Source organism: Pangasianodon hypophthalmus, chromosome 22 (genome assembly GCF_027358585.1).
Source record: "Pangasianodon hypophthalmus isolate fPanHyp1 chromosome 22, fPanHyp1.pri, whole genome shotgun sequence".
Classification (NCBI taxonomy): Eukaryota; Metazoa; Chordata; class Actinopteri; order Siluriformes; family Pangasiidae; genus Pangasianodon; species Pangasianodon hypophthalmus.
The window spans coordinates 3,442,561-3,456,504 of NC_069731.1; the positions used below are offsets into that span (position 1 = coordinate 3,442,561).

Consider the following 13,944-nt stretch of genomic DNA (forward strand, 5'->3'; position numbering starts at 1 on the left):
GCTACACTGCCACACAACCTCTCATTTCACTTTGGATTCACTGGGCAGGTGCCAAGATTTATACAAATTTCCCTCGTACCCCATGCGTAGTCGATCAGCTGAGATGTGTTTAGTGTCTGATATTGCTTTGTTAGTTTGACTGAAAAAGTCAAGCTTGGATGGGCGATTTGACCAGAGTATCACATCACAATTCTTGAATAGATTTCTCTGGTATACAATATGTATCATGATATTTAGATTTGCTTAGATTTACAAACTGTCAGAAAAACAGTTACGTAAGAAACCTTAAAAAAAAAAAAAAAAAAAAAAAAAAAAACTTTTGATTTGTTCGATTATTCTTCTGTATATTGTCTCCAGCAATAAATTATTTAGCACTGAAAAGGGAATAAACTTTTGTCATTTCACAGTGATAAAGATTCAGTATATTATTTTAACATCTAATCAACTGCTTCTATTCAGAGTTTGTCACTGTTATCAAAACAAAACAAAACATAGTATTAAAATATACCATGATACACAAAGTATAATATGACTTCATTTATCACAATATTAACTTTATATTGTCATATTGTCTTGGCTGATCGACTACTTTAACTACTTATCCCATGCTTGGGTTTATGAGATGAGAAAATGTTTTAGACAGTTGAACAAATTGTCTCCAGTTTATTTTACAAGTTTTAGATTCATAAAGGTAAAAAAAAAAAAGGTTTGGTTATGTTATTTTTATATAATAATACATACAGCTGGCTACAAAAGCCTGAGTCCACTACCAGAAGTTTCTCTTCAATCCATTAGTTACAAAACCTAATATAGTTTGTTAAATAATAATATATTATTACTTGCATATAATGAAAGTAATAGGGCTAACACTAAAAGCAATTTTATTAATCCTTTTTTATGACATCATGATGATAAACATTATCAACTTCTATCACTATTTATTGTTATAGTTTTTACTTAGAGTCTGAAATTATCAGGTACATCTTTAGTACCTGATAATTTGGTGGTTCTTTTCATAAATGTAGGATCAATAACTCAGAAGTAAGCGTAAGCCATCCTGGATCAAAATATAATTTTAATAAAACTAGGAAAAGTACTATTAAATTATCCAAATTGTTTTTAATTTAAAATTAAATTCAATATTTTAAAACACAAATATCTCCACTAAAACTTGATATAACTTAATACATCAGTACTTATTTGCCTAATATTGTGTAATATTAATTTCTAATATTAATTACTGGATATTTAAATACCTGGAGAACCCTAGATGTAAAACATAGAAGGCAGTATGAGTATGAAACTTGTTTCACAAAAGAAAAAAAGATTAAGTAAAATGTGCACTCAGCGTATCTATAGATTTTTTTTAATTGAATACATGGATTTGACAGACTGTTAAAATAAAGGGTTACTCCATTGTATATAATGTATTTTTATAATAAACATTTTGTATTAGTTCTAGGTGAAAAAATAAAGTGCTTGGTAGTGGAATTGGACTTTTGGACCTTCTTTCAATACAGAGCTTTATGAAAATCCATCATGGTCACATAACAGTCTGTATTGATGTGGGCTCAGTATGGAGCACTTCGCTTTGACCTTTTGCCTCGCAGTTCTTTTTCCTCTCTCTCTCAGAGTCTGTGTTACACACCATCCCTGCACTTCTGCTCTCTGATTGGCTGGAGCTTGTCTTAGGGTGGGGCACAACCACTATTTCCACTTGCTCATTAGGTGGTTTCTCTGGCAGGACGTTGACGACTGGCTCTTGTTGGTTGGCACTGAGGCGGCGCTGCATAGCGGGCTGTGTGCAGGAGAATGAGCGCTGCCGGGGTGCCGGCTGAGGATACAGGAAGTGGGGTGTCGTTGCTCTCAGGACTTGCTGTGCTGCTTCTCTTTCTTCTTCCTCAGCTTCTGAGGTCACTTCCTGAAGCGTGCTGATTGGACGCGATGGGCGGCTGAGGACTCTGGGGCTGACCAGCGCCGTTGTGGATTGGTTTGTCATTGGCCTCCAATTTTGAGGTGGCACAAATTGCCAGTCACTGCGGAGAAGACAAAAAATGATATAGGACTTTTAATGATGAGTATATCAATATCCTAGAGACATCAGGGTTTACTGAGTACATGCACAATTATAATTAAAGACATAATTCACACCCCCTTCATGTTTTGTCCAATTTTTCAAATTTAGTTAGTTGCCAATTTGCACTCCATCATATAGGTCCCCCCATAACAGTTACCAATCCTGGAGGATGAATGCCAACATGTGGTTCCTTCAAGACATGTAAAGTCAGCCAAGGAATCCTTTCAATTTACAGATCATAGCAGAGCTGAAAACGCTTGGAGGACAGTGCTAACAGATGGCCGTGAGATCATCGGAATGCAAATTCACAATCTCCTGACGATCGGGTGAAACCTTAGACAGTTGCCCCATTTGGACTGTCCAACTGTCCAAGTGACTTATCACATGAGGTGGGTGGAATCTCCACTACAAAGCAGGTAAGACATAAGGTACATTTTTACTGATTGTAAGTGAGCAAGTTGAATCGTCAACTTTACCTAGGCTGGGGTGAAGACATCTCCCTGGGACCTACAACCCCAGAAAAGGAAGAACTCCTTCCTGGCAGACAAGGAGGTGATGCCACCCATGGGGAATACACATAAGCGCGATCATCCCACAGCACCTCGGGAGCTGGGGCCACAGGAAACGGGCTCTGGTGGACTCGGTGGGCCAGTAGAAGCTCGAGGATCTGATGATGGAATCCTTCCTGGGCCACATCTATTGGCCGACGCCCCCTGCAGTCTGTCAGCTCCTGATTGGCACCGTTTAGGAGGAGGAACCTGGCAGTATCATAGCAGCCGTGGAGAGCCGAGAGAAATAGAGCTGTCTCACCCTGGAAATGGAACACGTCGAGAATTTCAACTGCAACCATATCTGCCTTGAAGTATGTCTAATAGTATTGAAAAAAATGTTACTTTACCTTGTGATCCTGCATGTCCACAGCAGCGCCATAACGTATCAGTGTCCGCGCTAATGAGAGGTGGTTTACTGAGCATGCCCAGTGCAGGGCGGATCTCCCTGGCAGAGAGAGTGGATTTAGAGAGGAGGGAAATAAAGGAAAGAAGAGGCTCCATCATACACAAAGAAGCAGACAGAAGTGTGCAGTGGTATTAGGGAGTTAAGAAGGAAAAATGCTCAAAGTAAGGAGGATATAGAGCAACAGAAAAAGGTGGAAGTAGTTGTGAATGGTACTGGCTGAATAAGGACAAACAGCTTGCGAAAGGCATTCAGTGAGACAAAGCAGAGCAATAAAAGCTATTATAAAAGTATCCACACTAAATATGCCACAGCACATTAACTTTGTTCAGGATCATCATCAGGAATTAGGTGTTCTGACAGCCCGTGGAGGATTAAGAAGGGCGATGCACAGGAAAGGACAGGAAGAGGAGGAGGAAATGGGGAGATCAGAGAAATGCATGTTACTCCCCATCTACCCATCAAGCCATTTCTATGTAGACCTTTAAAACTCCAGTCAGGAATCACTGCAACTATCCAGACAGTTTATAATCATTAAAAAGCCATCTTACAATGTGTCCAAGTGTCAAGCTGTTATAACCATTCTTGAGGCCTAGCTAGTTACATGGTTGAGGTGTTCTTCAGAAGTAGGATCCCGCAGGACCCAACAAAAAAAGCCACAGGAGTGTGCAGGTTTTACTCTCATGCAGGTGGGAGTGGGTGGTCAGACATTAAGATCACGGAACAAAGAAATTACCAGGAGAGTGTATTGAACTTGCCACAGGAGTTGGTCAGAATTCCGTCAGAAATGGGTGGGCTAGAGATTAAAAACAGTCCCATACACCTAAACTACAACTTCAGGCAGCCGTGCCATTGTTTTAGGATCTTGTGACTGGTGCTTTAAAAGCCAAATACACTATATGGCCAAAAGTATGTGGACACATGACCATCACACTCATATTTGGTTCTTCCCCAAACTGTTGCCACAAAGTTGGAAAAACACAATTGTTTAGAATGTCTTTGTATGCTGTAGGGGCACAAACCTCTTCCAGCACGACAATGCCCCTGTGTACAAAGTGAGGTCCATGTCTTTATGGACCTCACTTTGTGCACAGGGGCATTACAGTTCCATAAAGACATGGTTTGAAGAACTTGAGTGGCCTGCACAGAGCACTGGCCTCAACCCCAGTGCTCGACCGCAATAATGCTTTTGTGGCTGAATGTGACAAATCCCCACAGCCATGTTCCAGAATCTAGTGGAAATGTGAGTGAAGGCTGTTATAGCAGCAAAGAGGGGACCAGCTCCATATTAATGCGCATGGTTTTGGAAAGGGATGTTCAACAAGCACATCTGGTTGTGATGGTCAGATGTCCACATACTTTTGGCCATATAGCATATAAGGAATGAAACAAAATATAATGCCACTGAGGGTTGGCATAAAGAGCTAGATAGATAGGAAACAGAACTTCATATGTCTTTGAAGGCCACAACTGATCCTCCTGTTACTTGACAGAACCTGAGTTAATAAGGAGAGTGGTGATTACCGGTGTGGTCAGTGTTGTTGACAGGCACCCCAGCTCTGAGTAGCTCCAGCACTACTCGATCGAGGCCACTCCTCACAGCTCGGATCAGAACCACAGACCCATCAGGTCCACACCATTGCACTGGGGCTGACTGTGGTGAAAAACACCAAAATGACAAGACCAGCTGTGGGGTAATGATTACTGAGGTTAAACCTCCAAAACTAATTATGCATTATGAATGATATGGTAGAATTAAACAAAACCTTCTAAATATTCTGATCATTATGTGACATAAAAATCATCAGCACACGTTTTAATAGCTTGGTTCATTCTTTGGCTGGGATGCCCTCGCAGAAATTATGTATTTTACAGAGTACAAGGAGCAATTTAAATATTCTTGCAATGTACCCACTTATCAGTTGTCTTTAAGGTCCAATTGTGTGTTAATGACGGTCCTTTACAATTATGTGAAGGTAATCAAAAACCCATGGACAATCCTTAGTATTGTAACACTACAGGTACTTTTTTTTCACATAGAGGGTAATGGCCAATTCAATTCTTGCAAAGCCTTGTCAGTTCAGTAAACACAATGGAATGCTTGGACCATTTCAATATGCCAACTATTTCATATTTATGATGCTCGATTAGGTGTGATGTGCTTATGGACAAAGGGGAGTTGTCTTCAAGAGGCAGCATTTTATTACTTGGGATTCAACATCCAATGTTAAACCAGAATACAGGACACCAGAGTTTCTGGAAACAACTGTATGCATCGTTCTTGGTCCCACTTACTCATTTATTGCCCATTTAAGTCCATCTACTTCCCAGTAAGCTTTTCCTTTTCTAATCACACTTGAGCGTGATGAACACTCACATTTCTTGGAGTCCTCTGATGTGTAGGAATGGAGTTCCTGTCCCACCTTCTTGGTGGACCTGATAATTATAGCAAATGATCAAAAGAAGAATGTTATCACGAGGAAACTTACATGAGAAACAATCATAAATTCAAGATATCTATCTTACTTATGGGCACTTGTTTGTGATTGATGTTGAAATGTTTCTGATCTGGAGATCTGTGGTCACAGATTGTCATGCTGATGTCCTCCATGGAGCTCTGGGTCATGTCTGTGTCACTGCCAATGTCCAAGGTCTTCTTAAGAGGCCTGCAGTCATAATGTGTCCAGAAGACATTAGCACAGTTTCCTCACACAGCTTGACTGATACTTCAAAGGAGTTTTGTTGGCTAAATATATTATAGTTACAGATAACCAGAGTAAATAGCAGTGTGTAAGGATGGGAACAGGAAGGATGGTGGAAAGGCTATTTTTGTCTATGGTACACAAGGAGATGTTCTCATGACCTTTAGCACAAGCTCTACACTGCACTTTTAAAAATTTTTTTGTACATCAGGAGAAATAAAGGGCCCAAGAAAGTAGTTTGCTTACCGTACCAGTCAAAGATACTGATAAAGGTGAAAAGTAGCCTCACCTCATCCGAATGGCATCCTCTCCAAGTGGTTCCCTGCGCTTCTTTCCCAGATCCTTCCCTTTCTTCTTTTTCTTCATGCCATTTCTGTCCTTTGCCCTTGCTATCCTTCCGTTCCTTTTGTTCTGTTCAGAGGAGCACTGTGTCCAGTCTTTACTGTCACCATTGTTGTCAGTTGCTGTAGATCTGTGATGCACTCTGTCTCCTTGTTCTCTCCTCTGCCGTTTTCTCCAGATCCATACCAGCACTGCCAGCGCCACTATGGCCAGTGCTACCCCAATGCCCACTGCAATGCCAACCACTGGCCACAGCCATGCAGGAGAACCTGTATTATTAAGCATGGAAGAGACAGAAAAAGAGAAGGAATGGCTATGATGGCCCTGAGGTTTTCACACCATTCGCTATGGTATAATCACTATTATAATATTCTTACATGGCTGTGTTGTGATATATTTTTGAAAATGCAAATGAAACAAGGCTGGAAAATGAAAAATGGAAAGTGAGAACTTTAGATATCTTGTATGGTCGAATATACCATCAGGGTGCTCAATGGGAGATTCTCTCTCTGTGATCTCCTTATTAATGCCCCGGATGCTGATGAGTGCCTGGATCTCGGGCTTGATGTGGGCTGGGGCATGGTTCAACTCCAGCACAGCATTCAGGAAATCTGCTGCCTCCGATGCATAGGGAAAACAAGAGAATGGTAGCTGGGAGCATGGCCTGTTATCCACTTGAAGGAACAATAATGACCTGTATTAAAGCAGAATGGACAGATGGATTGAAGTTACCAAATGACTGAACGACTTTATCATTTACTTGTTAATGCTGATGTTAATTTGTAACAATTCCTTAATTGGTCATTTGTATATCATTCCTTTCTGCTGTCTTGATGATGTTAACAAATCATAGCTTAGCAATTAAGGTTCAGGACTTTCAGAGAGTTACTTCTGGAACCTTCACCAAGACCCTTCGGTCCGAAGCCTGTTGAAATGGAAACATAAGTCAGACCTCGACCCTCAATTGCTCAGCGCTTGGACTGGATTGTGCTGCTTGGATTGTAACTTGCTTTCAATATAAGCATAAGCTAGAAAACTAAATGGAAAGTTCAATTTTAAGCCTCAGACAGTAGAGGAAGCTTAGAAGAATTAAGAATCTTATATCCAAATCATTCTCAACATACAAGAACACTTTCAAAATTCGGACCACACCTCCCACAAGGCAAGCATGTGATGATATATGTGTCATGATGGATTTAGGTATGTCAGCACCAAATTTTGCTGTCTTCCCTGATCTACTATATATGGCATAAGGAAGCTAAATTTTTTTTGCTGAATTATTGCTTTAATTGCTGAGCCACCATTACCAGAATTAATGGACCATGCAATTTTTTTTAATCCATCTTGAAGGGTGAGAAGTCAAGGCCCTAGAATAGTTGGGACCCAAGAACCTAACAAGGGCATTTGAGGGATTTGAACAAACACTATCATTGTACCTTAACTACAGATCTACCACTATCTACCTATAGATACACACTCATAACATCACGTGCAAGAAAATAATGCGGTTACCTGTTGCTCTTGTAGTTAGGTGCTTGCTGGTGCAGATCAATCAGCTGCTGTGCATCCATAGTGAAGAAATCAGCACTGGGCTGAAGTGGCACCACCCCTCTCAGTTTGACGCTGGTCTGGAGCAGGATGCTGAGAGCCCAAAGTAACGAACTGTTCTGCAGCGGTGCTTTCTGGAAAGGAATTGCTGTATGCAGAATCAGCGTTCCTTTGGCCCAGTTGGGATGCTGGTTTTTATAGTTTTTTATACAGTCTGAACCATCCCACCCACAGGGGGCAGTGTTGCAGCCGTTCTCGCAGTGCGTGTTGTCGAAGTGGTCACGGCAGTACTGAATGTAACCGGAACTGTAAGAAAAGAGACATTAAAAATGGTAGTTTAGCTAATTCTTTGTGTATGTGCAGTTGAGTTCAAAAGTCCACTTCCAAGACCTTTTTTATTCTACATAATTTCATTTTTGGTTGATTTGTTCTTTTATTCATTTGTTTACTTTCCTTACACTTCTCCCGGTAGCAACAGGCCGAGAAGGTCAGTTCAGATTTCTCTCTCCTTAGGCTAAACTTTTTTTTTTTTGGGTTATTGCATAATAGATGAAATTCTTGGTCTTGGATCCAGACCTTTGGATCTATATACAAACAGACCAGTAAGAATATTTTTGATATTCACACATAACAGACACAGATTATTATCAGATTATTACTTGCAGGATTCTTTGGGCTTAAGGCAGTCGAAGCCGTCTTTCAGGCATTGGGAGCCAGAGCATTCCTTATCACACACGCCATTTGCAAACTTGACTTTGCACATTTTATCTGCTGGACAGCTGCTCCATGGATCTCCTGGTGATGCTTTAAAGAGAGCAAATCGAAGGGAAATCAGCTAAACAAAATATAGCCGACTTTACCAATGAATAATACCTAATTACTACACCTACTACTACAGCTAATATTACAACTACTCCTGCTACTCCTGCTACTCCTGCAGCTCATATTACTATAACTACTACTTCTTCTACTACTACTACTACTACATCTAATATTACTATAACCACTACTCCAGCTACTACTACTGCTAATATTACTATAATTACTACTCCTGCTTTTAATATATTTGCAACTACTGCTTGTACTACTACCACTACTACTACTGCTGTTGTGGTTATTAGTACTATTAATAGTACTACTCTGCTAATACTACTATTTTACTTATAGCTACTTCTGCTACTACTACAGCTAGTACTAATACTACATACTACAATCATTGCTCCTGCTATTCCTGATACTATTACAGCTAATACTACTATAACTACTACTCTTGGTACTACCACAGCTAACATTGCTATACTACTACTACTGTTCGTGCTACTATTACTGTGGTTACTAGTACTATTAATACTCCTACTTTATCTACTGGTACTTCTGCTATTACAACAGCGAATACTACTGTAGCTACTACTCCTGACACTCCTACAATAATATTACTATAACTAATACTACTGGTGCTACTATGATTACTACTTACTAGTAATTGTAGTGTTTACTAGAATTTTTAACCCTACTACAACTATATATGTATTAACATTTTATTTTCTGCCCTGTTCAAACAGTAAAAACAGAAGCAGAAGTGAATATCTAAGCAAAAATCTGTAGCTCAAAAAGAGGGTCAAACACCACAAAGGCCTGAAAGGCGTGTCCTTGGCCTGAGACAGAGGGGAAACAGGAAACTCGGTCTCTGACACAAACAGGAAAGGTGAACCAGGAAGAGGTGTAGAGCAACAGGAAATGGAGTGGAGTGGGAGTGGGTCAGAGTTGAAGGGCAACACCGTGGTGATGATGAACGTAATGGAGAGGAACAATAGGCTAACAGGTGTGGAGGACAATGAACGGACAAGTCTTGTACAGACCACAACAACGAAAAACCAGGACCGTTCTACTGTAGATTACAAATAAAAAAAACACTAATCATTCAATCCTTCAGTTAAAGCACTTTCAAGTGAATTTGTATATTTTTGGCTGTGCAGGTCTAATAAAATGTCAATGTCAAGAACTCTCTTTAATGATGCATGCATTTTGAACAAGGCTACAAGGTAATGTTATTTTCCAAAGCAAAATTACAAAGACCGTCAAATTAAAACAGCTGTTTTGTACACTTTGTATTTTATAATAAAAAAAAGAAATTTTATTAAATTGCCTGGGTTCATATAGATGCTTCAAAATGAAATTTCTTTAAAACCACATTTTTGTGTTTGTTCTTAAAGACTACACAAGAGCTTTTTAACCAGGACGTGGGTCTCGGGTGCAAGCTGTTTGGGTTCAAGTGCTGGTCAGTGGAGGGGCTGCTGGGGGATTCTTGAGTTAAAAGTGCTCTAAACTATTACAAATGGCTAACCTAAATTCAAATCAAATAAATTGATATATAAATGGTCATATTTCAGAAAACAGACTATTTGTCAGGTTATACAGTGCTTTTAATTGTTTTCAAAATCAAAATAGGCATCAAAATAAGCAAAATAAGCATCTTGGACAAACCTTAGCTTGGCTGTCAATAATTAAAGAGTATTAAGGAGTAGAATTATGAGCTCATAAAGAAGGAGGCCACAACAAGCATCATCAGTTCATCTATCCATCCATCCATTCATCATTTCCTCTATCCATTTCTTGTTCATTCCATCCACCATTCATTTCATTCGTATATCTATTCATCAATCCATCCTTCCACCCATTTCATCTGTGCATCCATCTATCCATCCATCCCTATCTGTTGATGCATCCTTCTTTCTATTCATTTGTCCATCTATCATCCATCTTGTCATTCATCCATTCTGTTCTTCTGTATATTTACCCCATTCCATCCATAGAGGGATCTATACATTCATCCATCCATCTATTCATGCATCAGTCTTTCTCTGCATCTGTCCATTTAATTGTTATATTCATTCATCCATGCATCTGTGCTTTTGTCCATTCTTCTGTTCATCTATTCATCCATGCATCTATCCATCTGTCTTACTCATTCATCTATTGATCCATTTATTCAGCTATCCTATTTTGATCTCTTCCAGTTATACATCCATACATACATGCAGTACTGTGCAGAAGTCTTAGGCACCTTATTTTTTTTTTAGTACAAACTTTTTATAGATTTTTATTTTATGACTTCTACATTATCAAGTCAGTACAAAAACATTTTAGATTTCCAAACATTAGTTTTCCAACACAAAATTAAATGTTACAGAAAAATTGTTTGTATGTCAGTAAAGAAAGCAGCATATTACGTAAGAGACATATAATGAAAGCTGCTGGGTTTCGCTGGAAAAATAACAAGCAAGTGCGTCAGTCAAAGTCTCCAGAAGAACTGTGGCTGCTTCTGCAAGATGCTCAGTAACACTTACAGCTCATTTCCTTATAAAACTGCACACATTGTACCTGAAACTACTCTTATTATTAAAGCAAAGCGTCATCACACCAAATTGACTTTGTTTCATTTATTACTGTTTATTGCTCTTTATAGTATTTTTTTAAATGTAGAAACATTTAATTTCGTCATTTTTGAAGGCATCTTTGCTCTACACCATTTCTTTGCATGTGCCTAATACTTTTACACAGTACTGTACATACACTTGTTCCTTTCATCCATCCATTCATCATATTCATCTGTCTATTTATCCATCTATCTGTATCACTTCTTCTGTTCATCTATCTTTCCTTCCATTCATCCATCCATCCGTCCGTCCATCAAGCTGATCTGGACTCACCATGACATAAACTGCTGAGGGGCCATAGCATGATGATCAGACCCTCCACCAGGACCATAGTAAATGTTCAGCCCCGAATTGTTCTTCTCTTTCTTCTTTCTGACTATTTTACACACTCGGGTTCTCCGAAATGCCAATCACAAGGAATCCCTCTCTCTGTGCAGAACTTTTCCTTCAGTGACAAGTCTGTGTACCTTTTTGAATCTTTGGGTCTCCCCTCTTAGACCCTATTTAAAAATACACTGAGCCGTGTGAACCGTTAAGTCCACGCCTCCTTGATTTATTCTCTCATTCTTTTTCTGCAGATATCTGGACTACTTCCTGTCACTGTGTGGAAAAGAATAGGAGTGTGAGTGTGTATGTGTGTGTATTGTGGCTAGGTTGCAGACCTGAATGTGTTTTCTTTTACTGCTGGAATCTGACTTTGTATAAAAGATTTGTATTTCAGGAAGTCTGAAAAGGCTTGTTATCCACATATCCACACTAAACCACATCCACATCCAAATCAGCCAACATTTCTCAGCCTTAGACTCTAGAACACAAAATGTGGGGGGAAAAGTATTACAATTCCACAGTTTTGTTTGGTTTATCTACAGTACATCTTTTTCCTTACTGTATAAGTACCCATAAAATAAAAAGTGCTATTTAAAAGGCTAAATCCTTTTGGAGAGTTTATATAGATTTCTGCAGATTATAGGCCTATAGATCTGTTTTTTGTGTAGAATTTGTTACTACTGCATAAATTTCTCTATACTTCTGGATAAAACTAATTTAGCAAGCATTACATAGACTCATTGTCCTCTTTAATAGGAACACCTGTACACTTTTTTACATTTATCCAGTCATTCAGTCTTGTGGCAGCAGCGCAATGCATAAAATGGTTGGGTGAGTGTACAGTATGAGCTCAGTTTGTGATGTCACTAAATCATTTCTGTGGACCAATCACGGCCTGAGATTACAGAATGATTAGATAATATTGGAAGCATGAATAAACCTTTATCCACAGATCCTATGTGCTAAGCTAGCTAGCATCCAATGTTTATGTTTTTTCATAAATATTTTCAAAGCTTTGCTCATTCGTACAGTGTGTAAACACTCTTTTTAAAATTTGATTGACAGCTGGTGTCTGATTACAACATAAACAACATAATCAAATCATGAGAAAAGCAGTCTGACCGTTTATTACCACCGCATTTGTTATACTGGCTCCTTACACAACAATGGGAGCCAAGGCAAGATTAGAAAGTTAGCTTAAAAAAAATTCCCATGTCATTTTGGCAAAATATAATTATGTTTTCTGAAAATAGGGATGTCACTGTATGTTACTGACAAAAAATTCTGGTTTAAAACCAAACCCTTCATTATTTTTGATTGTTTTCCAGAATTCAGTTACTTCCAGGTTTTCCAGGGCCACCTCATATATAGTAAATTGTCAAAGAGTATGTGAGAGGAAGCTATTTTGTGTATTAGCTGGCTAGCTATGTTAGCTAATGTTAGTGATATTAGGCTACACTATATGCCAAAAGGTTGTGGTCACCTGACCATCACACTCATATGCTTTTTGAACCTCTCATTCCACATTTAGTCCCCCAGTTCCTTTGCTGTTTTATTAACCTCCACTCTTCTGGGAAGGCTTTCGACTAGATTTTGGTGTGTGGCTGTGTGATTTGTGTTCATTCAGTCACAAGAGCATTAGTGAGGTCAGGCACTAATGTTGGGCGAGGAGGCTCCAGTTCCAGTTCATCCCAAAGGTGTTCAGTGGGGTTGAGGTCGGGGCTCTCTGCAAACCATGTCTTCATGGAGCTCGCTTTGTGCACTGGAGCATTGTCATGCTGGGACAGATTTGGGCCTCTTAGTTGCAGGATTTTTTTTCCTGGAATTTTTGCTGAGCTCCGGGCTTGTGTTTATTCAGCTCACGCTTTTCAGCGCACTTTCAAATACTCAACAAACCCAAAACAACTCAACCGAAACAGGTCCATCCCAGACTCGCAGCTTTCATTCCATCAAGTTCAAGTTCACACTTCACGGCGTGTGGGCGTGAGTGTCTCGCAAGCTCCACCAACTATATTGCACTCTTTCTCTCTGGTTACGGCAGTTACAGAGGCACAAATAAGTAGACTGGCGGTAATAACACACAGGTGAGTATCATCATACGTTACGTGCCGATTTGTCCTCTCTGTCCACCGCTGATGCTCAACCATGCCCCCTCTACTGTAAATTAGTTTTGCCATTTCTTTGAATGAAAATTGATTGCATAACATTATTTGAATAAAAACAAAATAATTTCTCAATCAAATTTAGTGTGTATGTGCATATTTTACATGGTGGATCTTACCATAATAATAATAATAATAATACTATGTAAAAGTAGATCTCTTGTCATAGAAGTGTGAGCACTCCTGCTCCACACAATTGTGTGTTTCCAAGTTTGTGGGAATAGTTTGTGGAAGTATGGGCCACGTATGGGTGTGATGGTCAGGTGTCCACACACTTTTAGCCGTATAGTGCTGTAAAGCTGCCAAGTTTGGCGGGGAAATCGTGCAATCTGGCAACCACTGACAGACGTTATGCACGTACGGGCCACGAGATGGCGCCATTTCTTTCCTGCCCC

General features: G+C 39.5%; 1 protein-coding gene across 1 annotated transcript; it reads right to left on the reverse strand.

The window, feature by feature from the left end:
• Positions 1-1,352: 1,352 nt before the first annotated feature.
• On the reverse strand, positions 1,353-11,585 carry notchl (notch receptor, like). The gene is made up of 11 exons (XM_026924864.3): positions 11,334-11,585; positions 8,283-8,427; positions 7,588-7,929; positions 6,555-6,769; positions 6,023-6,344; positions 5,558-5,697; positions 5,409-5,467; positions 4,556-4,685; positions 2,976-3,073; positions 2,554-2,888; positions 1,353-2,036 (listed from the first exon to the last, which is right to left on the reverse strand). The coding sequence occupies exons 1-11, from the start codon at positions 11,389-11,391 to the stop codon at positions 1,544-1,546; spliced, it is 2,337 nt and encodes a 778-aa protein (XP_026780665.3). The 5' UTR covers positions 11,392-11,585; the 3' UTR covers positions 1,353-1,543.
• Between the last annotated feature and the right edge of the window lie 2,359 nt (positions 11,586-13,944).

Coding starts and splice junctions, on each gene's coding strand:
- notchl (XM_026924864.3), bottom strand. CDS start 11,391: ATGGTCCTGGTGGAGGGTCTGATCATCATGCTATGGCCCCTCAGCAGT. Junction 8,428..11,333: donor CCTCAGCAGTTTATGTCATG/GTGAGTCCAGAT, acceptor CTCTCTTTAAAG/CATCACCAGGAGATCCATGG. Junction 6,345..6,554: donor TCCCATTGAGCACCCTGATG/GTATATTCGACC, acceptor TTAATAATACAG/GTTCTCCTGCATGGCTGTGG.